Genomic DNA, 27484 nt, shown 5'->3' with positions numbered 1-27484 from the left:
ATTAGTGTAAACAGATGAAAAAAAGTTATGACTGAACATGCAAAAGGCCTCCAATCACTTCACACTTAACTTGCTGCTTAAAAAAAAAAAAAAAGAGGAAAAAATACAACCTCCAAAGCTGTGTTACATTTTTTCACCAAGACTAACATAACAGTGTGCAAGTTTTATTCCATCTTAGTCAATGATGGGTTGATCAGTCTACGTATTATCTCCATAGGCACCTTCATCCTTCGAATATTTATACTTCTGCTTCAATTTAAACAGGTAAGCAAGAGTCTGCACTACGGGCACTCTATATTTAGCAATGACTCTGTCAACCTCTTTTGTGAACACTGCATTAAATAGAACTCTCAGAAAGTCCATTACAAGAACAATCAACACAGAAGCAATGCTCCATCTTGTTTCATTTATTACAGTAAGTGCATTTTTTTTTTGTTTAACGGCAGTAGTATTTAGCCACAATTTTTTTGTTTCCTTCTCCTTTCAATTCATCTATAGTCTACTGGCAAATACTTAAGGCTCTTGATGAAAACGAATCAAAGCTATTCTGACTGAGATAAAAACACAAAGATAAAAGTGCAAAGCAGCTCCCACTGACTTTAGCAGGAATTGGGGTAGGCTCTTCATGTCAATAGTGCACACACTCAGTTCAACTGGCATCTTAGTAGTAACTTCACTCCAACTTTTACATTGCATGAGAATATTCTAGATCCATCTTGGAACTAATATTTTTGCGAATAGAAACATACTGATTTTATTATTTTATCTCACGTAGTCCTCTTGAAGAAGCAAAACATGGTAGCCAAGGATTCACAGGACTGAGCCTTACATCATGGACTAAAAAAAGCCCCTTCACACAGTTTCAGAAAATAGGAGAAAAATTAAATGGCTTAAAATTCCAACACAAATATTATATCAGGGATAAACTTTAGCTTTTGTCTTTCTCTTTTCCCTCCCTCCCCCCATTATTCATCATGTACTTAAATAGTAGTTTTAACTACATTCTACCTAATTAAAGTCCGATCCAGCACAGTCACCTATTAAGGTGGGGTTTTTTTGTGGGATGAGGGTATTATGCACCAAAACATTTTGTCAAACAAATTCAGACATGGAAATAAAATAATTCTGGCCTCAGCTCTAGCTACTTATTTATGCACACCTCTTGTAAATGTTTAAGGTCAGAATTTCACCAGCATTCAAGCTGACTTGACTACTTTAAAACACACGTGGAACATTTGCATTCATGTCAACATTTCTGCCTGGCAGCTGAAACAAAGATTTCTGTCTTTCATTCCTTTCAGATTAATTATTTCTGCTGCTATCACTGTTTGGAGAAAAATATATATTTCCAGACTTCAAGCTACACTGAGTGCTTCATTATCTCAGAACCCAAACTGTATTTTTTTTAAAAAAATATGTAACATGTTGAAACTTAGTTTTTATACCGTTTGATCAAAGCTGAGGGTCCCAAGCGCTTAGATGACCTTGGTAACCGCACCCCATCCCCAGATACATAGGTGTATTTGTGATTCACGCTTCGTTCTTCGTTTTCATGCATACAATGACCACCAGCAAGGTATCTGCATAGGCTGTATTCTTCAATTCATTTTTGCTCATATTAAGTCAGTTGGAGGTAACAATAAGTATTACATTTCATAAGCCATCAGGTTTAGCATACTTTACATGAAAAAATAAATACAATGTAGAAATAAATATCTTTGTAGTAAAAAATAAATGTTTTGTGTATCAATAAATAGAACAACTTGGATTCTTCTTCCAGGGTAGCATGTTTGCTCTAGTAAATGAGCTTTTTAGCAACTATGAGTGTGTTCTTCAGAAGCATTGCGACAGTCATAGGTCCTACCCCTCCTGGCACTGGAGTGATAAAGCCAGCCTTCTTCTTCACTTCTAAGAGAAAAAGAGAGAAAGGTATTGACTGAAAATGTCTTCAAACCCCCTTTTTCCCTTTGGTTGCCCACATATGCCTAAATGACAATAAGCATCAAGGACTGCAATTTGGCAAGTACTGGGGAATATGCGAAAAGTTAAGACAGAAGCATCATTACAGCCATGGTAGTGACAGAATACGGTCAGGACCAGGCCTGCAAGGTTGTTTTCTCCATTGGGATATTATTACCCAGGGGCTAGTTCTGGGGCATAGTTTCACAACCTGTTCAAGCTGATTTACCTGCAGCAGGCTGCCCTTTCCTCATGGGAACAACATACTCATGTACCCTGTGGTCAAGAGAGATGAAAAGGTAATCCCACCGATTTATTTTTTTTTTGGTAAGAGGCAGTTTTTGACTGTTGACCCAGCTGACAAGCTGGCCCAGGAACATCTGGGTGACATGAAGGCAGAACAACCCCAGGAGAGCAGCACAAACTTGCATCACCCCCAACTGCCACCTGTGATACCACACCTTCCGTATCCAGGAGAGCTAAAGAAGCTGGGGATCTCATTCTGTAGGTAAAGAGATGATCCCCCCCACCACATGCATTCCTGAGCAGTGGCATGCAGAGCAGGAGTCTGCTGTAACTACCAAATTGACAGCAGAGCACCAGCAGCAGTTAAGTCTTTCCTCCACTCTGGCTTACACGTTCTAACAAAGACATTCTACAATCACAAAAGGGAACTTAAAACTGAAGAGGAAGAAAGTACAGTTTCCTGGTTGATTTGTTTTTCTGCTTTGCAATACAGGTAAAGAACAAAAATGAGCGCTATCTTCAAGGAAAAATAGATTCTAGTGGCAAAACTCCCATTGCTACTTCAGTCATAAATGCTCAGCTCCTCCAGAGAAGACTTTTAAAAAACAGTGTTACTAGGATGACCACATTGAACTAGGATCTAGAGACACAGATTTTCCCCAAATCTCAAACAGAAAAGGAACCTTTACAGCTGAATTAGCTCCAACTGCAAACCACGTCAGACTAGCCAGAGTTAGTATACAGCTTGAATATTTAAGAGGTAAATACATATGAATATATTTTTTTAAGCATTTAAGTTAACACTTGTCAAGTTAACCGCTTTATACAAGAAATTAACATAACACAGCAATAAATTCCGACTTTATATTCTTATCTAGTGTGCAAAATGCAATCAACTGGAACTGCAGGTTACTTGCAAAGAAATTAAGTGCAACTGGCTAGGAACTCATCTCATGACAAACTGTAACGAGCAGCTGTTTGCTAATAATAGTTAGTCCAAATGTTGTGTTACTAAACTGATTACTACGGAGGTTTTTTTTCCTCAAGTGCCACCGTGAGAGGTTTTTTTGTTTGTTAGTTTGAGGGTTTTTTGCTTGCTTAGAAATAATTTCTTGGAAACTCACACCCCACTCTTAAAAGCATTGTTTTTGAAAAGGCACAGGAGAAAACCGAGCAAGCATAACTCTGACACAAGCACATGCATTTCCCTTGAAGTCACTACAGAGCAGAATCTGTACCTGGCTGTGGATGTAAAACTAGGCACCCTGATTTTGGAACAAACAAGATAACTTGCTTCTGCTTTAAGCATATTCACCTTGCATGTCTGTGGTGCATCACTGTTGAGAATAACAAGGTCTCAAAAAAAAAAAAACAAACCACAAGATAATTTGAAAAGCTGGATATTGGGAATTTTTTTCTGGTCAGAATATGTATCAGATCTCAAAGTAGGGGTAAACAAAATAGAAAAATCCCACTGTCTGAACTCCCCAAAGTAGACACCTAACAAGAGTATTAGCAGAAGTTAACGACAAGTACGTCCCTGAACTGAAGAACAGAAAATAAAGCCTCATTGAAGAAAGATTGCGATTACAACGGGAAAGGTTTTAATTACTCAGTGGACTGGTACCACCAGGTATATTGTTAAAATCTTTGGAAAGGAAAACAAATTGCAATGCCAGACGTTTATTTTTTTTAATGTAAACTGTAACAAGCAAATTAACATCTTGTATGACAGCTATTCTTAATATTCTCAAACACAAATAATTTGTCTTTTTAATAGTTATACTATTTGGAACTACCTACCATTTGAGATTGGCGTTTATAGTTAACACTGTTACTATGAATTCCCAGATTAACGTCATAATTATTGAAATGTACCCACATCTGAAGTAAACACAGTAATTAACACAGAAAATATTTTAGGCATCTTAAATGGAAATAAGTTTGTTTCCATGGCAATGTTACATACTTCTTTTGTGGTACTATTCAAACTACTCATATCTTACTTACAAAGAGGTACAATCCACAGCCAGACCATGCCTTACCCAAGGAAAGTCTTCTAATGAATATCATGTACAACATTCATTGCCTCTAGTGTTAGTAACCGTACCGAGCATTAAACACACAGTACACTGTTTTCACAAGTTGTTTGGGAATTTCTCTACCCATACTCTATCATTATGGAAATCCCTGTGGGTCAGTGTGGCAGAAGACCTATTTTGTATCAGTTAGCATAAAACCACCTGGAGAGCTTATTCACAAAAGCCGATCCAGATTTTTAAACGCACAACAGGTGCCTATATTGGGGAAACTACCATCTGATAAGTTTCCATCTGTAAGACTAAATACAGATATGGTGAATGCAATTTTCCCAGATGAATGCCAGCGACCAAAGGGGGAAAAACAACTTGGCCCTCAAAAATGTAAACAGAACTTCCTTTCCCTGTCAAGTGTAGTAGGCCAAAGCACAGTTCGAGGACAGCATGTCAGCATGACCGATCTCACGCTGGCAAGCAAGGTGCTGTGCTGTCGGTTGCTTCAGAAGGCACTGTTTCTGCTTCTCAGCACTAGTATAACTTTGTCCCTAGCTTCAACTCTGCTTTCTTGAGATGCATGCTGTTCTCCCAGGCATTTCTCCACCAATCTGGAAAATGCTGGTATGCAAATTAGGTGCCTATGGGGGAGGAGCTGCTATTTTGCAGCTTCTGTAGAACCTTAAAATCTTCCTTTGATTCTTCAGAAGAAATGAAATGTAGATTGTTTCCTTGAAAAACAGGATCCACTGCTTTGGAAACAGCCCTTCATTCCTAGGTTCCTTTAAAGCTAAGGACATCAGACACCTAATAGGGTTAATCACACAAACCAAGGGCAAGTCTCAACCTGAAGTCAGTTCTGGGTCTTGTGCATCTGCATTAAGTGATGCAGAGTAATTCCTGCCTAAGCACTGTTTCCACACAGCTTTATTAGACCGTGTAATGCTACTCTGGATCACTGCACCCCTGCAGCGCTGCGTAAGTGTGAAATCACGTGCTCAGCAATCACAGTAGATATCCCATGTTCTGCTCTACACGTTCTGGGACTCCTTTCACTATACACTGTGGGATACCAAACAGCAAGCATCTACCCCATTTCTCATAGCTCCTTCTTCTTGGTGTTATTCCTGTTTCTCTTGCTGCAGCTATTTTAAAAGCAGTATAAAGGAAAGCCAAGGAATTATGGCCCACTGCTACAATTCTAATGGTGAGTATTTCTTTCCTCCTCCAGCACCTCTAAAAGCCAAGCAACAGAGGAATCTTTGGCAGAAAAATCCAGCATAAAATTATGCCCAACAGCATCTTTGCATTCAGCTAATAAGCACAGACAAGTGGATGGGATATCACTGCAGCCTTGTGATAATATGCAGTGGCAGCAGAGATCCAAGATACCAAAGATAACACACTTAGGCCCCTGCAGGACATACTCTTCTGCAGAGGAACACCTAGACATGGCCATCCAGCAGCTTGCTGCCACCAGTTAGCAATCAGTCAGCCTGGCCTTCTGGCACTCACAGCGAAATGCTAATTCTTACTTATTTCTTGCACTAGCGGAGCATAACAATTGCAATGCTTCCTCTGATTTTTGCAGGACAGCAATACAGTGACAAGATCACACAGGCTGGACTTTTATTAATTGCAAATTGAATGCCAGGTCTTGAAAATCAACTGAGAAATTAACTAACAAAAGCTATAGCAAAAGCAGCTGGAACATCCACCTTGTATTTTCAAGACCACTATCTGGAAAAGCTGCACAACAGATAATTTGGAAAGGATTCAATAGTCTGAAGAGAACCCTACAGCCTGGAAGGTAACACAACAAACACAAAGCAGCAACAACAAGCATCAGAAGTGACTGCTGTCACAAAGCCTGGGCTTCCTGCAAACCGTAGCTGGGATACAACTGCAGGACTGCCATTTCCATTAAGAAATCTGATTCGAAGATCATGGTGGTAAATCTCTCAAGCTACATGAGCAAACTTCAAGAAACCTGTAAGCTTGTCCAATTACCTTGTAGTCATTAGTCTCGTAACTGATGAGAACAGTATACATTTCCCTGGTTTTCATTCAACTGATTCTTTCTTTTTGGTACACTTGGTCTACCCAGAAGTGGTATGTGAATCTGGTCCATTCTCCACCCTACCAGTATTCGGCATAGCATTTTCCTGGTTTCCCTGCATTCACTATGGGTGATTATCCCTCATTTAAAGGAAATTCGTAATATAAGCCTACCACCCCTCACCATATCGATCATTCACTGAGGCACTCTCTTCTGCTATTTGGTACTGGGAACTGCTCCCTGCTTCTGGTGGCACCCATTCCCCAGAATCTCTTTACGTTGCCTAGGCTGTGCAATACAGACCAGTCAGGTGAACAATTCTGATTTATAAACCTCCACTGATACTGCAAATATATCACCTACAAAGATCTTACGTAAAGGATTTCTTCTCTATATAAGCATCCAATAAAGACTCAAATACCAGCGTTAACTGCGTGCTTGTCAAAAATACGGGAGGAATCATAAAGAAATATAGGCAACATTTCAAGCAAATCCCACTTGAGATCCGTACAATTTGGTTTCACGTGCATTTCCAGTTCCAGCTTTTCAACTGGCATATTACTACCCTGCTCTACCAGTCACTCCTGGAAGTGGTGCTCCACCCAAAAAAGCCGTTCCAGTTAAATGCTCTGCGTAAGATGTTGCTTTATTTCATGTTCCTGGTCCTTGTAGCCCTCCTCGCCCCTTAGCGTTATCGCTGTGGCAACAAAAGCCCTACAGAACACTGCCAAGTACACCCACATATGCATTACCCTGTTCACAGAAACATGTCTTCCTTTCTGTGACTGAAACCTGCTGCCCTAAAGTAACTAAAATGACTCTGGCAATAATCTACAGATGCCAGCACTTCTCCCTGTCTCTTCACCTTCCCTCTCATGGCTCCCAAAAGCTACAAAACGCTCCCTCCCCAGACCACAGGTTTTGGCAAATTCTTGACATAAATAGGGGTAATCTGAACGTGCTGTGCTGGTTATACATGCAGAGATGCACAGCCTGTTTAAAATAACCTAGCAATATCAGGCTAGGTACCTCAGCACTCTGCAGCTGACCTCCATGTGCACCGTGTTTTCCTGTCTTGTTCTTTTAAGATACCTTGGAACTGCACAGTAACCATTCTAGGCAAAAAAATTCGATTTGTTGATGTGGACACAGTTTGCAGTGTCGAAATAAAGAGGACATACGGAGATAGGGGAAAAATCACAAATACTGTTTAAAGACATAACACAGTCAGGGGTTTTTGCCCAAAATAAACAGCTAAACCTGACAAGTACAGAGGTACCCGATACCACTGCTGCCAAGCCAACCATTATAGCAGCTGTAGCAGTGATACACACAAGCCTGACACTGTTAAATTTTTCTAAGTAAACTAAATCTTATCGTTCCTCCTTATCTACTGGACTTTAAAGGAAGGACAGCCAAAATGTGTTCCTTGGCTTGCAAGTGTGCACACATGGACACCAGCATACGCCAGCAGTCAGTCCTCAGCCCACTCTGGGAAGTACTGTCAAGGGCAAGGTCTGTGGCTGCGGGTGACTACATGCAACTCTGCCACCTACAGCAGAAGCAGACATGACTCAAACAAATGCAGATTTTAGAACAGATTTCAAATGTGCAAAACTCATTTTTTGAGCAGTTATCAAATTCTCTCAGTCTGTGGTATTTTTTCCTCCAGGCATTTGCATTTAATAATTAACAACATAAAAAATATTGAAATGGCATGCTTTTGTTGTTAAAAAGATAAAAATAAACTTTTGTGTCCAACCTACCCCCTAGAGATTATAGGATGGCATCCAAGCATTGCTAGCATATGATAGCTGAATCAAAACAGTTTCTAGTCGTCCAATAAACTTCATTTTCACTACAGGAGATTTTCAATCAGATGACCTGATGAAGTAAGCCATCTCCATCTATTTCTTACAAATCGAATTTCACCTCTAATGGCCCAGTTAAATCTCTGCTCTCCTCATGGCCACATTTTTCTACTTAAAGTGGATGATGAGGCAAAAGATATTGGTGGGGTACACGATGTTAAACAGGTGCTGTATGTCATGCCAGCCATTTATGTACCTGGCCTTAACCTGCAAAAATAATTTTCACTTGGGCTTAAATATAACTTCAGTCAAGCGATTAAATGGAAGAATAGGATAAAAGGACTTGCTACATGAAAACTCTAGCTTGTTCCATTTCCTAACCGCCAAATCAAATACTTGGCAAGGGTGATTTACTTTTTAGTATTTAGAACTGTATACACTAGGATGGGTTTTTTTGTTGTTGTCAAGTGATTTAGTGAAACTTTCACCGATACCAATGAACCAACAACAATTTCCCTTTGGCAATGCACACTGAAATACTACTTGCAATGGTAGTGGCATAATCCAAGTTGAAGTTCCTCCCTCTTTTTTGGATCTTCCCTCCCCCCAGGTAAAATCCTGAGAACAACCCACAGCAGACATGACGAGACATATACAGTGCATTGCTGAAACTCTGAATCACAGCCTTGCCATTGAATCTACACCTGTATTACATTCAGAAGATCTTGGATTTAAAGAAAAACAAACAAAATGGATACAACTTCATGTTTCTCAAATTTTTCCTCCACACCTGCTAAAATAAACAAAAAATCCTGAAAAAGCTTTGTACTTCAGTTCTGACAACAGAAAATAAACCCTTTTCCTTGTGATAGTACAAGCAGGATAAAAAAAAAAGTCAAGTTGTATTTGAAAGTATTTTTCTACTGGAGACCTATGGTACACATACAGTTACACATCTCCACATGCATGCCAAGACAATCGCTTTGTTACACTCGTGCGGGTAATTTCATTGGCTTTAACACACAGGTATCATGTACAATGGGTAAAAGAAGCAGGAACTAAAGGAGTGATGTAATTACAAATACATATAGCTGGCTAGAAACATTTTGAATATAATTAAGCTTTGAGACATTATGCCAGCCAAGATGTTAATAACTGTGAAAAAAAAAACTGTGGGTGATTTTCATACTTATCAAAATAAGGAACTGTTGAGAACCATTAATAATGTGGGTAAATGCTGTCTAAGCTTCCCACACTCAACTCTGCCAGTAAGCTTTAATTTTCAACTGCAACAATCCTGCTATTCCAGTCTGGAGCTCCTCCAGAGCAGAGATATTTAATCAAGTTACATTGTGAACTTGCTCTGCAACACATTAAACATAAAAAGATCAATATGTACACCAATTTTTATCTGTTAGGCTTGCCTGGACCAAGATTCTCAACAGCTTAAGATGAACCCACACTAAATCTTAGTATAAAGGATACTTCTAAAGCATAAGTTAACATTTTCACATACAAACGTAGAGAGCAAGCATAGGAGGAGGCTTGAGAAGCTGTGGTATAAGTAACATTTGCTATGAACAGTGAGAGACCCTGTACTTGTGAAAAAGCAGAAACTTTTTATTGCTTTCTCTTGAAACTCTCCAGAGACACACAAAGGATTAAAGAAAGCTCAAGACAAGCATCTTCTGCCACCACACTGCTCTAAGAGCTCATCTGCATCTTTTCAAGGCTGCTGGTACATGTGATTACAAGTAATGCTTCCCCTCTTAAATAACATACAATTTCTTAAGAGCAGCAACACGAACATATAGTTTTTCTTATTTAAGTAAATAAATTAGAACAGATTTCTTGAAAGTGTCATCTCATTCGAGATGCCTGCTATTCCAAGTACTTACCACAAACTTCAATATATTTATCCAACTGATTCATATAAAGAATATTTCACTGACCTTCAAAGTCCACATCCCCAACTAATTTGGTCTTTCCTGTAAGAGGATCATGGATATGGTTGATTCCTACGTCAATCACAGCTGCACCTTCTTTGACCATATCAGTTGTAATCAACTTTGGAATACCTGGAATCATCAAGGTATATTTGATTAACGTGGCCAGGTAGTCTCAGTCATCAGTTTCAAATTATATCAGTGGGTGTGCATGCACATATATGTACACAAAAAAAAGATGATAATTCTTTCACTTGAATTTGTCTTGATACATCACACACAGAAAACAATTACTCCTCAGTTTCACAGTTTGTAATTATGAGAAGAAAATGTGATTATTTGTTCACATTGACTAAATATTTTCAGCTAAACCTGCAGTCACAAACATAGTCAACATGACCTCAGTGAAGGAAATACTTGCTGGTTTGCAGCAACAAGTCCCTTTCATACCATTTCCAAAGACAAGCTGGACAATAAAGATGCTCTGTGAGCCACAAGAAACCATTAGTATTTTCAGAGGTCTGCTGATCCAGAAGTGGTGTCAACTGCTGCAGCAAGCCCTGTATGCTACCTCCACAGCATTTTCTTTAACCTTTGCTTTTTTACTATCTATATTGGATTTATGTTACTCTATGCTTCTTTGATTTCTCATATACTTTACCTGTTAGCTGCATGACCTATTAAGCGGTTACTTAAATAATGAACATGAACTACATGAAATACCACTGCTACAAGAAAAATAATGCTAGCATGGTGAGAGTATCTAGTCCTGCCATCTTATTTTTGATTCATGTCATTTAGAAGCAACAGGTAGACACAAGAAAAAAAAAAAAAAAAAAAAAAAAGATGACAGCCACCTCAGATTTACTCACAATAAACAGCATCAGCTCAATCTGCAGGAGAAAAGCAACTGCCTTTCAAGCAAAACTTTCTCCACCTGATCTTCTCGTAAGCAAGAAAAATGTACTGGATGGAAAACCAGTTGGGTAACTGTACCCAGTTCAGAGGCTCCAATGGTATTTTATGAAAAGTAAAGTGTGTGCAGAGGGAGTACCAGAAGGGCCAGGTGTTCACTTAGTGTCCTTAATGCAACAGTAGAGAACACATTAATAATTAGTGGCATAAGGTGCAGATGACACAAAGCTGGAAACTTTAAACTGATTATCTTAAGATTTCAAATGCCACTGAAAAAAAGGAGCAAAGTATTGAAAATCATTTGACATTCAACGGGGAGGAAGGAAAGACTACACATTTACATACAAATAATTACCCCACACAAAGGCAAGACAGCAAACAACTGGTTAGGCAATAAATTTCCAGAAAAATAATTTGGGACTGGATCAACTGAACACAGATACAATCACGCTACTGCAAAACACACATAGAAGCCCTAATCTCTTCAACATGCGACATTATCTCGGATACCATATTTTGCTGTGGATGCTAGACTTCTCTGATCTGCCTGGTCATATCTCTATGAAATACCAAGAACAATGAGGATTACGAGGAAACTTCGTGAAGAATTAACCTTTTAGATCTCATGACTGCCTTCAAGGCTATTAAAAACTTTTGGCACAAGAAGAGGAACTATGGTTTTTTCAATGTCCATAATCAATGTGACACAAACTAATGGACTTAAGTTTGCTCCCCCTGCTGCGCCGTCCAGAACTTTTAAACTACAACAGAGGCCCACTGAAGCAAGTAGTTTGAGGAAAGAATAAGAATGTCTCTATCAGTGGAGGTCTGAAAAAGCAGACTGAACTATTACATACAAAGTATCCCCTGTGGTACACTAGTATGTACTAGATGGGCTTTCAAAAGACCATTGCCCTGCTTTTCTATTGTTTCCACATAGACATAACAAAGGAGAACCAGGAAGACCTCCTACATTCAAATGTTACCAATGCACAGAAGACACCACTCTGTCTATTAATACTCCTTATAATAATGAACACATCAACACTGAGCAAAAACACATCTACCAAAATTTGTTCAAGGGTGGAGGATGGCAGCCTGAGACTGAATCTGGGACAGCTGAGGCTTTTCTTCATTAGCTTCTACCACTACTACTACAGAAAAGACGCAGAGGAGGAGGGAAACCCAAACCAAAAGGGTGTGCAACGTGATTGGTTTTGGTTCAAGAAACACACTTGACTAATAAGCAATTTTAACTGCATTACTTGTAACCCCAGTGTGGAAAATGGAACTTTCATGAGGGAGCTTCTACAAATACCATGTCCTGCCATTTATAGCAAACGGGGAGATCTTCCTGCTCGACAGAAGAGAGCCTGGTGTCAGCACTACACACCACCATCTCTCAGTGGGCTCCATCTGTGTAGTGTCTTGGGGTATGATTTTTTTTTTTTTTTTTTTTTTTACTATTTAGAAACTCCAGCTAAAACAGAGTGCTACAACAAGCTGCCTCAGCTCTTTCATACGCACCAGATTTCTTCAGCACATGTCACATAAAGCATGTTGATACTCATCATGAAGATACTCAATAGTCAGGACCCAGAAAATCTAAACGGTCACTTCAAGTTCCAGACAAAGAGCTGAGTCACTGGCTGCATGTTTCTAGTCAGCACAGCTGAGCTATCTATACACACAGCAAAAGACACCAAAACAGTTATTTAGGTATTGAAACAACTTAAGTACAAAAATGGTAACTGTGTTACACACAAAATCTGACCCAGGCACTACCAAAGAGGGTGGAAAACCACCATTTTTCTAAGGCAGCAGTCCTCGACACTAGACATCTTCTGCTTTGTAAAGGTCACTGTTGCATGGGATTTCAAACTGCAGGTAGCACCACACATTTACTTTGAGGAGATCAAGCTCATCCAGCTTCCCCAGTGGGCTGCAGCTAGAGTTTAGACTTCTGTGGCATGCCAACAGTTCCATTTGATGTGCAGAAAAGACCTCCCTTTCCAGAACAGCAGTTTAGTAGGATCCCTCTTTGCAGACAGCAGTTTTGATTATAGGAAAGGCTCTCTTTGAACAAATGTACTAGCACTGCTTTAGAAACAGCAGCATCACATGGGACCAGACAGCCGAAAGTTTATGCCCGGACAGTCACAACAAATAAAGCACCTCCTGGAATGTTAAAGGAAAGTATTATCTGAGATCAAAGTCACTGCGTGCTATTGGACAGCCAAGAATATCGTCCTTACACATCATGTGCACTAGCCTGTCATATCTTAATTGCAACAGTGACATCTTTCCTCTGTATTCACTTTAAATGACCTCCTCAATTTCTTTCCTACCACACAACCTCCAACTTTGAGTGACAGGAAATTCCAACTTTAACTTTACAATTAGTTTTGCTTCTTGAACATATCCATCAGGTCTACATTCCGTAAGGAATGTCCATCCTAGTAAGAGAGTATCTTCAAAGTGGGAGTCTAAGCTCCCCTTTCCCCATCAAAGCAACTTTCTCCCAGGTGCAGAGAAGGAAAAAAAAAAAAAAAAAAAAAAAAAAGAAAAAGAAAAGAAAGCAAATCCATACGCTTTGAGGCTGTAGTTTTATCGAAGGCAAGCGCTGGTATACAAGGGCTTCGGCTTCACTTAAAGTGCTGGATCACAGCCAGTTAGTCATTTAGATACAGGCAATACAGAACCTTTTTTGCTCTCCATTTCTCACTCCTCCATAGGACACAAGCTTGAAACTCTGCTTCTAATGTTGAGCAAGCCAAGACCTCAAATTCTTTCCTATGCCATTTGATAACATCTGGCTACGTCTACTTCATCACGCTCTTATGCAATCAGTTGCAAGCTGGCTAGTAATTGGATAATGCCTCAGCCTTATGGGGGTAAATGATCTGTGTGTGATAGGGCTGGAAGCATATTAACGGAAGCTGCACAGTTACACCCTTTGTAAAATGGTTTGATAATAGGCCAAATACTTAATAACAACAAATGAACTAACCCCCAAACCAAATGAGCAGATCTATTTACTTAAGCCTACTTTACATACCAAGTAGGAAGAGATAAGCATTAGAGCAGCTATTCCTCAAGTGCACTGACTGAAGAATGTGGGAAAATCCTTCACTGGTAATTTCTGTAGAAAATGATGAATCACGTTTTAAACCAGAGAGAAACAAACCCCTACCTAATCCCAGCTTAGATACAAGGACTGTAAAACAGCCAACCCCTGAGAAAGCTAATCAGCTAACCAGCCACTATCTAAATAAAAGGGTCTGACAAATCAACAATTCCTATGCAAGAGGGCAACAGATTGTGTCCTGAGGGATAGCGCAAGTAGTCCCAGAAGAATTTCACCTGGCATTTGGCACCCCCATTTTTTTTCCTCTATACCTCCTCTCCAAACCTAGCAGGCAGATGAGTCTTCTCTCTCAATGCAAACTGTGAAGCCAAGACAGCAGAAGCCGCAAGGTGAGCAGTCAAAGACTGCTTACTGCCTCCATCACTGTCCTGGAAGCACTGTGGTGGCTATCCAGGCACCACAGGTAAAGCTGCACTTACTCTTCTACTACAGGTCTGGGCTTATGGCAAAAAGGGCAGACTCCATGGGATATATCTGTCTGTATATGCAGGGACAGCAGGAAAAGATAGGAAAGGCTACAGTGGGATGCCAAGTGTCATGTGTGCTTAAGAGGAAACATGCTTTGGCTAGAAATACAAAGCTGCAAGGTATTGAAAGAGTTTAGGAAGCTCCACCTGGAAGCAGACGCACAGATTTCAGGGAGGGGTAGGCTGGACAAGAGCAGCATTGTTGGAATTTATGGTGCAAGGACTTGGGAGTGAACAAGAGGGAAGGAATAAACTGCCTGGATGGTTACAATCTAAGTAACCAGGAAAACTGGAAGAGTCCCAAGGCTGGGAGCTAATAAAGAGACAACATATAAAGACAGGCACTCTTGAACTCAAGAGTAAAAAACTGACTTGAAGTGTTAGGAAAGGCATGAATGCAAGTGACCAGAGAACTCCTCATACAGTACCACATCAGAATGCACAGACTCGCTGCAACAAGTCACCGAAGTGGGAGCCAGAATGCAGATGGCTCTTCTAGAAGTATTACATGGAGAAGAATGAGAACAGTCTTGCTCCTATATGCAGACACACACACAAAGCTGTTTTCCATTTGCCAGTCTCACACAGTGGCCTGTGACAGCAGCTGTTTCTACCTGGCAGGGTAGAAGTTAACCTTTTTTGCAACACTCACTGAACAGGTCATGCATTTCCGGGGAATGTGCGATCCCAAAGGTAGGATGCACACAGTTCTCAAGTAACAAGAGGAACCTCGGAGGGATTCCACCCTTGTAAACCATAATCTTCCCCAGAGCATCCGCTGGGGCAGGGCTGCATACTGTTTGCACAATCTAGCCCCAGGTTTTTTCATCATTCCAAGGATATCTCGTGTTGAGTAATGAGTGTTGTATCATGCTCCTGTTACAAATGACACAAGGAAAATCATGTGAAGAACAAATATGGCTGAACTGCTACTGAACCGTTTAACTACAAGCATAACTGATGACAAACTGTGCTCCATCATAAAAATCAGAAGTGATGATTAAATTGGAAGCAGTGAATTTGGATGAAAACTTTCTAACTTATTTCCAGCTAGCGCACACATTATTATGTTTCATTCACAGTTCATAAATTCTGGTCAGGCCCGCAGCTGAGCAGTCAATCACATGTGGGACAACTGAACTGCTTCTTGTTCCTGACCCGGCATGAGAAAGAGACAGTGCAGTTAAGCCCTGCAGTAAAGGACATCTCATTTCAACTGGAAGCAATAAGCTTTAGACAGATCTATCTGTCTTCATCTAGAAGTGAACAAGACACTGGTCTCAAGGATGATGGAGAGGGAGGCAGGGAGAAAAGAGGAAAGAAAATTCTCCTGTAACCCTCCAAAATGGTACAAGAGAAGGATGGTATCCTGATTCTGTGTGTGAGGGGGGGCAGAATTTTACCAAGGTTTTTAGTAAGTTGGATTGTGTTTGTCTTGGCATTTTTTTTAATTAGTTTTTCCATTTATAATACCTGTAAACAAAAACCAGAGGTCACTCAGAAGCAGTTCTGCTTGTGTCTTTGTTCTAGACTAGTCAAACTCAGTGTTTTACTCTGCATTGCTCTAAAAATATAGACACTGCTCTTCCAGACCCCTTCCTCTAGCCAATTCCCCTTCTCTTCCGCTTTACATGATAGTTGTAAAAGAAAAAAATAAAACAAAAATTCAGCCATTAATAACACGTTACCAAAACTACCAGTTAATTTGGCAAGGTTGCCCTTAATTCTAACAGTGAGGGAATGATACCATTGTTTTATGAATGCAGCCTCCAGCTTATTTAAAGAAACCCTCCTGTCAAAATTTAAATGACTCATGATTTTTGCACTGCACAGAGAATGTTTTAATTTACATAATTATACCTGTATAAACTATGCAGTGACTGGTTCCCAATCTTGAGTTCACTCTAAAGTCTCCCTAAGGGAAAGGTGTCACATGTGATGAGAAATTGTTTATGAGTCTGCAAATGTGAAGGGCAAGAACAAAGAGCCAAATCACTTGCCCTTCTTACAACAAGAAATCCTACTTACTGCAACACCCTCAGCAAGCACAAGCACCGACTATGTGGTGAAATCTGAAATAGCTAGTAGCACCACCAACATAGACACCAAAGTCTATCTTTTCAGTTTTAAACGTTGCTTGGAGTATTAACAACTAGTATTACCTGCAGCTACTATTACAATGTCAGCGAGTTGTGTATGGATCTTGAGCTGCTCTTTTGGTGTGTGTCTATGAGTAATGGTCACTGTAGCATCTCCTGAAATGTAAGAGATTATCAATTAGTTGTCACATAAAATCCTGTATAGCATTTACTTTCAGGTGCAAATGACTGACTTTGGTACATTAACAACAGTACAGATAATCACTAGATTACTCTTCAGATGTATCTTTACATCAGCACAGGCAGAACGCTCACAACACTTACCTACTGTTCACACATATGAAAAAACAGTCTTAAAAATTCTCACAGGATGAATTCATTTATACACTGTGGACTAACTTGTTCCTTCATCAGCATTGCTACGTTTAATGGAATTACACAGAGCAAACCCCACATGGAATCCAGTGTCTACCTTATTAAGCACAGCTTGTGCAGTATGCCATGAAGGCTCAAGTTTTTTGTCACAAACTAAAGCTTCAGGTCCGAGGTCACCACGTTCGGATCTTTGTTCTCAAACACATCTGTCATTCACATGTTCTGAAGCTGCCTAGATACCTCCCTTGATGCTCTGTCATCTAGCCAGGAGGGAAGACTGCAGTCTTCCCTCTACTTGTGACCCAATTTCATAGCATCATTTCCCTCAAGTCAAAGTTTAGTCTTTGGCCTGTGTTTTTGACAAAGTTCAGTGAACTGGCACTATTTCTTACTGATATTCCCCCCTCTCAAAAATTAACATGGCTGCTAATCTGGAGATGACAAGCAAGGATCTTCTCTTTGTAGGGCCTGATTGCACAGGGAACTGGTCTAGTAGCTATGACAACAAGAATACTCCTGGACCAAGGACTATTCCTCAGAAACCCTGCAAAATCCCTCTCTTGACTGGAACGCTACCAGATTTCATCAAGGAGAGGAATTCTTGAACATACACGCGAACACCATCAACACAGCACCATTACTTGCAAGATTTCAACTGGATGGATCCAAAGAAAGTTTACCATCATAACCACTTAGGGAATCAATACATCCAATGCATATATTTTTCCACACAAAACACACTCAAAGCATTCCAAGTCATTATTTTACATGGCTCAAGCACAACAACAGGAATGGAGAAGACTCTACAAAAAGGCGCTCAGATTTTGGCAGGTGTCCTACCATATCTTCTATCTCCCTATCAAACAAGAACAGCTGATCTCTTACTTCACATCAGAGTAGGATGTGTTTGAAGTGAACACAAACAGAAGCACACATCTTTTTGGACAAACTCAAAAGATCCAGGGCCTGCTCCTGCATGTATCCACATTTCTTGGCAAGAAGCTACAAATAAACCATGAAAAACCTTGTGCTGTTTGATGGAGCTACTGACGAGAGACCACTACACACAAAGCAAATTGTCATGGAGATAGGGACTGAAGTTTCAGACTGCATCCAACAGCAAGTGTGGTGAATCCTCAAGGACTGGCCAAGACAACAGCAAAGATAACAGCTATCAAAGGAGACTCCTCCCAACACTCTCCCTGTCAACTCTTCATACTGCACAGCATTCAGGTGTTACATCCCCCCCCATCTCCACCTTCCACTCATCATAGACTCCTAAGCCACATTATTAACCATTAAACTAAAAGTTTTTGCCATCTCAGACATTACTACCACATCTGCTTCCTCTGGAATGTGTCTGACTGATCTAATCTGTGCCTCTCATCTCATTAATTCTCTTCCTCGAGCATCTCATCTTCAGCCTGTCTGTGCTCTGACTTCTCTGCACCTTCCCCTCATCTTTGATCCCTCTTCTGCTTCAGCCTCTATAGTGCCCATCACCTCCTCCAAGAGAAGCAAATCAAGACATTTTCAGATCATGAGAACAGAAAAGTACAGATGTGCATAATTAATTACATGAAATAAGGGGAATTGCCAGAAGTTAGCAATCTCTCACCAACTTTCTGTAACTTCCCATGAATTTAAGTGAATCGACAGCTTAGACAGCTAATTGTCTTGAAAAATCTCCGCAGTAACCCTTCTTGTGACACCAGCATCCCAGCCAGTACATCAAGCCTGCACATCAAGATTCCTTCGGCCTTCTTCAATACCTTTGGGATCATGAAATAACGACTCGTACAGTCTGGAACAGGGCTGAAGTATTACTCATTGATACTCCTTCATTTTGCTAATCTAAAGCAGCCTGTCTCCAGCTGCTGATTCCTTTGTATGCAGGCCACGCACATACAATTTGGATTGAGCAGTGTACAGGCCGTATAGATGGTTGGAGTCTTCCTTCTTTGGAGGCCTCACGCTCCAAACATCTTAATAACAAATCACTTTGCCCCCTGCAGAAGAACCATGCCTATTCTTTGATGTGACACACTTTCTTTTTCTTGGTTAATGCTCTATACATCACACCGGAACTCAAGGATTCTGAAGAACCATCCTTCATACATGAAAGGCAAACAGACTTATCACCGCATTCTGGAAAGGAAGGCTTGAGTAAAATAAACGTCTTCTGATACCTATTTTAAGCAAAGGAAGAAGGATATCTGATCCAAAATCAGTCATTACTTCCAAGAATATATACATAGGGAAGTTCTTTTGACCTCTTATCCTGTACTCAGCAGACAGGCTGAGAAAAATCAATGGATATAATCCAAAGTTACAAATATTCACACATTCTGAGAAATAAAATCAGTGCTATTTTCCCATCAAGATTTTAGTGAGGAATGTGTCTGTAGCTAGCTCCGGAAACCAAGTAATTGCTCTCACTACTGAAAAGGAAAGGAGGAAAAAAAGAAGAAAACATAAGGGAAAAAAAAGCCCCTACCTTCAGAATAGCAGTCCAGAAGCTTACAGACACCTCAGAAAGGTTAGGCATTCCATTTATTTGCGATCATGCCAAAACAGAAAATAAACAACTATTTTTACACTGCTATTTCTGATGAAAGAAGGAGAATATATTTAGCAATGAAGATTCTGCATGATACTGCTGAGCCAATTCATTAACTTATAAAATAGATAAGTCTCTTGACCTGCCTACACAGAACAGTTAGGTTTGTAAGGGTTCAGATACTTTTTCGATCTGATCATATATTGCCACCTGCAGGCCATCATGGTTCCTACATACAGAACATCACAGATAAAGACAGACCCCAGCTTCTCAGTTTTGTTCATCATCTGTAAACAAAAACCAACTAAAACCGACAACAAAGCCAAAGAAAAAATACCACACACACACATTGCATCACTTCACAACAAAAATTATTCAATCGAATCAGCCCAATTGTTGATAAAACCCTATCTCAGACTATCAGTCAGGAAAGTTCTTTTTCAGCACTTAACTGTTTTATTCAGGTTGTCTGATCCCCATCCCCCCGAATAATAATAATAATAAAAATAGAAAAATCCTCCACTTCATTTGTATTAAGAAGTTAAATTTGATCTAAACATGTGCTTAAGAAGAAACCCTGCCTTTGTTTAGTAAAAAATAAAACGAACACCTCCGACATATTTTTCAACTCTAAAACGCACTTCATCTCAAAACTTCACACACTTGCTAAAGCTACCTCATCTCATATCCTGACAGATGTCTTTGATTATAATATGCAAATCTTGCCCTGCTATAAGCCACTAAGAAAATGGGGTGAAAGGATTATTCCAATTAAGCTATTATTTTTATTATGTTCACATTTCCAATCTTTCCTTTAGCTCCATCTCCTTTGTATCATTATACTTTAGTTTTATGCAGTCTCTTTCAGGGTCTCTCAGCTTCACCATGACTGCCTTGAGTTTCTTCTCTGTCATGGTACATCCAGAAATTCTGATAGTCATCGAAGTAAAGCTGAAACCACCGCCTAGCCTGCCTTCCCTTCCACATGCCATCCAGGCTGGCCCCTTGTTGCTCAGCGCAGAAGAAAGCTAACTGCAGAATATCAACCAGATCTTCAAGGACAGCCCGATCTGCAAGTTGCGAATGAAAACTACACTAGCCAACCCCAACTGGAAAAGTATTTATCACCACGTACCCAACAAACACATACTTGATGCTAACTGTACTGTGAAAGAAGTACAAATGTTACTTTGTTTTCTCATTGCCAGCTGCTTTACACTGTGTACTACCATTTGGCAGACTGGAAAACAAGAAAAACTACCTTCAGAATAAATCCATTTCTTCAGAATAAGCAAAGATAACATCAATGATTTAACTCTTTCTACATCTAGATTCCAGTGTCACTGTTGGTAGGAGAATATCTGAACTTTTTTCTGTCCCTACATAGAATACTTGATATGTATAGCATCAATGACAAAGCCAGTAAAAATAGGGCTGCCAGCGAACTCATGTGTAACGTGTCAGGAATCAGAACACAGGCGGGTGACCACGAAGCACAACGAAGCTTGTTCATAGGCCAACGAAGTCATGGACTAGCCCCTCCACAACAAGTTGTCCTACCAGTCAGTCGATTAAGAATTACAAACCCAAGATAAAAATGAACAGAACTGAGCCACAGATCCAACTAACGCAGAAGCTGAAAGCTATAGAGCAGCAGTTGCAGCTAAAACACATCCATTCAACTACTATGGGTTTTGTAACAAGTTGCTGAAAGAATCACAGGTCACCAGGTCTCCTCATTTCCAACTCAAGAAGCATGCAAGTAGCTTGCAACATGACTGTGTTGTACAAAGCCTATTTCAAACACTGAACTGCACTCCCAGTAATACATATAACCTCATATTTGCAGCAAATGGCAAAAATGCTACTAATTTTCATGGGAATGGGGATGAGACCAGAATTATGCACCAATGGTAATTACAATTCAAACACTGAGAGAAGTTTCAAATAGCAACTTTCCCACAGAGGCTGAATGGAAAAACCAACTCTATGATTAGTAAGAAGCTTTTAGTGTTTTATTATATTAATAACAGATTTCATTCCACTCCTCTTAAGTATGCCCAGGATTAAACATTCATGTTTACCTCATTTGCGCACACCACCTTGGCAGTTTCTAACATCAAAATGAAGTTGCAGAAGAACAGTATTCTATTTACATTATATTTGTTTTTCTTTCTACAGCACAATTATAGCAGCACATGCATGCTTCTGTAATTAGAACTACTTCAAAATATTTCCATTACAACCCCCAATTTCCAGCAGGATGTAAACTGCACTGCAGAAAAATCCCTCAGGCCGATGTGTAATATCATAGAGCTCATACTGAAAAGTTACTTTGTTTGGATATTTTCACAACCACCACCTAACTAACATAGCACAACGCAGCAATCATGCCACATTTTTGTATGTATATGCGTGTATGTGTGTATATATATGTGTGCATGCATATATGAAAAATTTGAAATTAATATTACAGAAGCATGAGGATAAGGCATGTAGGTACATTACTTTGTATAAACATCACATGAACCTCTGTAGCTCTTTAAGGCCACACCATCAGGTATTATCTTCAATGTTCAGTGCCAACTATGTTTAAACGGTAGCCATTTCAAATGGAGGACAAAATGATGACAACATCTAAAGAAGTTGAGTCCAGAAACTGCTCTCCTGTGAATACATCAGGAAATGTATTTGCACCATTTATCTCCTCGCTCTGGTTGCAAATATTGTGCATGGGACAAAAGCTTACTCTTTTTATCCTAATCCTCTGGTCAGCTTTATTTTAGTGATTTCACAAATGGAAACATTAAAACAACATTCATGGACTTACCTCCAGGCCTCTCGTGCTCTCCATCAGTATGCAGAAGCATTGAAATAGGCATTCCAACATGCTTAGATCTGCCAGCTACAACAACATTTTTTCCCAATGTTTGTATTCCTTATAGAAAAAAGAAAAAAAACTATCAAAAATGTATTCCGCTATTTTGATATACCTAAACCCTTCTTCTCAATCCCCAAGATACAATTATTTGCTGTTGTAGACTGCTGACATGAACATGACTTGAAAATCCACAAGGCTGAACTTGAGGGATGAAGCCACAAAACAACTTCCAGCTTTCACCTTAGAGAAACAAAACCAGCAACCCATGCAAGGCATCTGAATCACCCTTTGAAGGGACTTAATTTCTTTTCTCTGACCACAAAGGGAAATGGAAGCTCTTATGTCTACCAATAAGAACATGTATATTATACTTGTAAAATGGTAACTATTCAATACATATGCATTCTTTTCCCTTTCTAGTACTGAATTAAATGTTCCCATTTTTCTTGTTTCTTCCCCCACAAGAACTTACGTATTTAAATATTCTATTTGACAAATAATGAGGAGGTCACCAACAGCACAGAAAGTTCCTTGCAACATTATAAAATGCAAAAAATAAGTTAGCAAAGTGTTTTGCCAAGTATTCCATGCAGACTACCGTCTACACTTAATTAATAGTTATGCTACTGGCAAAAGATCTCATCTATTTGGCACCTACTTACTATTTAGATTAATCCTCTAAATGTTTGTTCTTCAATCAGCCCAATACATTTAGATAACCTATGCCTTTTAACCCACACCTAACTTTATCCTTCATTCATCTTCTGAGATAAGAAGAGTTTCAATACAGTTCAGTTTCTTACCTGTCCGTTTTATAATTTCCCACACAGCAGCAGCAGTGGCAGGTATTATAGAAGGCTGATCAAGACACAGACGTCCAATATTCATAATATGAAACCCATCCACATCCTTTTCAGGTGCGATAGTGTTACAAACTGTTCGCTCATCTATGTGATCTAGGAAACACAATGCTTTCAACTTACAGTTCTTTCACTTGTCAGGTGTCATCAATACTATCTGAATCATTACACAGAAACACAAGTATGGTCTAGCTAGAGTGATTATTACTATTATGAGTAAACTACACTCCCCTTCTAAAGGCAGAAGTTATAACTTCACCTTTTCAAGTCATCTACTGAAAACTCAATGATTCAGTTTGTGACACAGCTAATACGGAAGGTTCAGTCAAAATATGAGGCTGATACTCAGCTGAGAATGAGAATTACAACTTTGTAATTATAAAAATAAATGTTTAGGCAAGACACTTCAGAGTCGTTTCTGCATTCTGGAATTATTAACTATCAAGTGGCTCAAAAAAAACCATAATAGGAGAAAAGTTACTGTGCACACGACCCATCTCTAAGATCACAAATGATAAACAACCTAAGTTTTCAACAAATGTATGGAAACCCTAAGCTGAAATAACTCTGTAAGTCTAGCTTTCATTTTCTGGTTTACAACAATACAACTGTTTTTAGTAACTAGCCAATCAGTAGGACACTGGAAAACTGTGAAGTGAGTACCTTCACTGGAAAACTGTTAAGAATGCATAAAATTGTTTGATATCGATGAGCTCGAAACACTAAGTATGGCTTCAATGACAATGCCTGCAAATAATTTATTATTCATACCTATTTGTAATGAATATTTTTCATACGCACTATGGATATGGGATAGGTCTGCAACTGCTTAACGCATACACTGTATAAACTTGGCACCAATTATGGAAAAAAAATATGCATTGCAGAGGGTAGGACTGGCTAAAGTTACAAACCCAAGTATAAGGCTTGCATACGTAAAGATGCTCCAGAGGAACACCTCTGCAAAACATCCCCATACTGACCCAGAAAGTAAACTCCATTTAATAAACGTATTTACCCAGTGGTACCTCAGTCAAAATGTTATAATCGTAGAATCATAGAATGGTATGGGTTGGAAGGGACCTTTAAAGGTCATCTAGTCCAACTCCTCTGCAATGAGCATGGACATTTTAGTCTATTGCTTGTTTAATAACATCCCAAACTGCTTCCCGATTACACTTCCAGCTTTACTTCCATCTCAGAATGATTATTTTCCACATCTTTTATATAATGACACAACCCCCATGCTTGGCTAGATCCCTAACAGAACTCCATGAATGTGAGGCATTATATCACGATTTCCAATTCATGCAGCTTAATGGGCCATTTAAAAAAGCCAAATAAAGTGAAATCAGTGCTGATTATGGAATTCATACATTCCCAGTAAAAAAAAAAAACAACTTATAGACATATAAAGGATGTTTGAATTTAGTAGTCAACTAGCTCTACTTATGTATTTTGTGATTTCACATTAAAAGAAGCCCGCTAATTAGAAGATACCATGCACGTTACAAAATTTAAAACACTGTAAACTCTTGTTCAAAGATTTCCAATTAAAAAAACCCTAGAGTTAAACCAGACTAATGATTTACAATTTAATCCAATGGGAGGAAGTTTCCTTCTGAATCCTAATGAGAAAGGTCTGTGGAAATTAACATATTAAGTACACTGATGGAAAAAGTCTCTTAGAAGTCAAACTTAGCCTCATCCAGATTGAAGGCAACCATAATCTTGTTTTTATGTCAACTTGGGGAACAAAAAAAACAAAGAATGAAATTTGGAGTAAACTACTAAACAGTTTTTGCAAAAGCAAACTTGTTAACTTTAAGCAAGTTATTTGTTCATCAAACAAAAACTTGGCAGCCATGCTTTCCTTGTGCCTGGGATAGGACAGAACACTGCTCTGCCAAACATCTCCTCATTGCTGTCTGTCATAAGCTTCCCAGAAATGGACAGATAATAGATACATTCACGTAAAAGGGAAAGAAATCATGCTTTACATGGTTTTCACACACACACACAAAACTGATTTGCAGAATTTCAGAAAAGGGCACACGGTAGGAAGAAACACATCTGCATAGCTGGGGACAAGTGAGCTGACACGGGTCTGAGAAGATGCGGACACCTTCCTTTCCTCATCAGAGACACTTCTACAACACTATCTTAGGCAGGTCATCCCCAAATAAACAAACAAAACCAACAAACTGTATAGACAGTTACCATGTTACTCAACGAGTAGATTTTATTTGCCTCAAGAAATTAATTTCCCTGGTTTGTTTCCACTTGATTGCAGATAGCCTCATTTATTTCCAGAGGAGCAAAATAATTTTTAAGTATGTTACCATCAGTCACATAAAGGATGCTTAGCCTCCTCTCAACTGGTATCATACCAGCTTTGTCACTGTCATTCCAAGCCACTCTCCATGCCAAGTTCCTCTCTGCACTCACCCTTTTCACTGGTTAACCAAACTTGCAGGACGACACCGGGCATCACTTGCCTAGCTACTCCAACATGCACACAGAGAAACTCTTATTTACACAATAAGTGACGTGTGCCTCTAATGTTGACGTATGAAAAATAAAGACTGATTTTCAAAAGGGAAGACTGATGAAAATAAAAACATAGCACAAAAGCGATTTGAAAACATACCATACAGATCAAGAGAGTCACAGAGCAAGGAGAAAGCTGTTGAGCAGCAGCAGTGCGCTCCCTGGCAATCATTCTGAGAAGCTTTACTGAGACACTGCTACGATTTTAACAGTCATTTCCAAAGCAAACTATGCTTGGGCTGGCACAGTCTTTCATAACACAGGGACATCATGTTCATACTAATTTGTCTCTTACTTCCTTGCAGCTTACAACTAAAAAAGTTGAGGTTTTCATACTCTATCTCAAATAAATATCTAACATTTCATAGCCATCTTCCAGGCAATTTAAAAAAAGATACAGGAAACTCCCTACAAAACCATTACCACATCAGAAGTAATACACTCAAAAGATGCACAGAAAGGAAGTTTTCCTCAGGCAAAGATGATAATCCTCAAAGTTAAGCTGCTCCAGCTCACAAAAGTGAAAGAGAACAAAGCTATTTTCTGTTTCTATTTTTATCCCAATGTTGATCAAAAGCCACACCTGTGTGTGGTTTACTGCAAAAAAACCCTAAAATCCCACACAAGCACCTCAACTCTGGAATAAGCAGCTTCCACTGATAAAGTTTTCACAACTTCCAGGCTTTGCCTCCTTCCATTACAACACAAATCAAAACAATTTTGGAAAACAAGCTGACTTAGCTTTCTGCCTTTCTGTTTCTGAAGTACCTTTGGGAGGAAAAAAAAAAAAAAGTGTAATTCAATAATATCTGACACCCAGTATGGAAAGAATTTCCCAAATATTTTCAGTTCATGATAACTTGCATATTTAACTTTACTACACAGACAATGCAATATTGAAAAAGTTCTGCTATTGATTAAATTAAGCTTTGTACTACTGCAGGCAACAGCCAAGCCTCAAACTAGCAAGTTTTATAGATTAGAGGAAGGCTAGTTAGGCTTCATGTAGTTACTATGACAGGCATACCGTAGTTCTTGAGAGGGATCTTCAGCCAATTAATTACTTTAGGGCTTAAACATTTAAGCGTACTAGCACCAGACATTTGAACTGACACAACTAGAATTCTCTTCAGGTTTTTTTTCTTCTTAAATATTGAACAGGTTTAAATTTGCTAAGTTTCAAGACTTAAGACTGGTTTTGCACTATACAGACTGCTCTACAGTTGATGTAAGAGCAGACTGTAATGACCTGATATCTTCCACATAAAAAAATGAATTTCTGCAAGCGGTACCTAACAGTTTTACCAAGTAAGACAAGTGACAGATGATACCTCCCATTTCTGGGGAACAAAACAGCAGAGTCCAGTGGATGAGTCAATTTCTTTTGCTATATGCTTCAGACAAAGATTTCCATCCCTAGGCTGTCAGTGCTCCATCTTTTCCTTGAGTTCTTACCACTGAAATGAAAGTTTGTTACGTTACCCATTTCTCCTTATCTATTCTTAGTGAAGGAGATGTTTGTTCAAAACAAACTGACCACATTCCATCAACTCCCAGAGTTCCTTACTCAGGATC

General features: G+C 39.3%; 2 protein-coding genes across 10 annotated transcripts in view; both read right to left on the bottom strand.

The window, feature by feature from the left end:
* EPGN (epithelial mitogen) overlaps positions 1–1562 on the bottom strand; it is a 41317-nt gene extending 39755 nt beyond the window's left edge. For all 7 annotated transcript variants that reach the window (XR_008733171.1, XR_008733168.1, XR_008733169.1 and 4 more), the window contains exon 1: positions 1446–1562. The gene's annotated coding sequence lies outside the window, so the exon portion shown is untranslated. The remainder of the gene's footprint in view (positions 1–1445) is intronic.
* The window catches only part of MTHFD2L (methylenetetrahydrofolate dehydrogenase (NADP+ dependent) 2 like), a 38513-nt gene continuing 11421 nt past the window's right edge, over positions 393–27484 (bottom strand). The window contains exons 4-8 of one of the 3 annotated variants that reach the window (XM_055716215.1): positions 23303–23455; positions 22449–22556; positions 16747–16839; positions 10061–10186; positions 393–1908 (exon numbers count right to left, since the gene is read on the bottom strand). In XM_055716215.1, the coding sequence (XP_055572190.1) occupies positions 1796–1908; positions 10061–10186; positions 16747–16839; positions 22449–22556; positions 23303–23455 (593 nt within the window). In that variant the 3' untranslated portion in view covers positions 393–1795. The remainder of the gene's footprint in view (positions 1909–10060; positions 10187–16746; positions 16840–22448; positions 22557–23302; positions 23456–27484) is intronic. The other 2 variants (XM_055716229.1, XM_055716220.1) reach the window with 2 other exon arrangements.

The sequence above is a fragment of the Falco cherrug genome, chromosome 1 (assembly GCF_023634085.1).
Source record: "Falco cherrug isolate bFalChe1 chromosome 1, bFalChe1.pri, whole genome shotgun sequence".
NCBI lineage: Eukaryota > Metazoa > Chordata > Aves > Falconiformes > Falconidae > Falco > Falco cherrug.
This window is presented reverse-complemented; position numbering and strand designations above follow the sequence as displayed.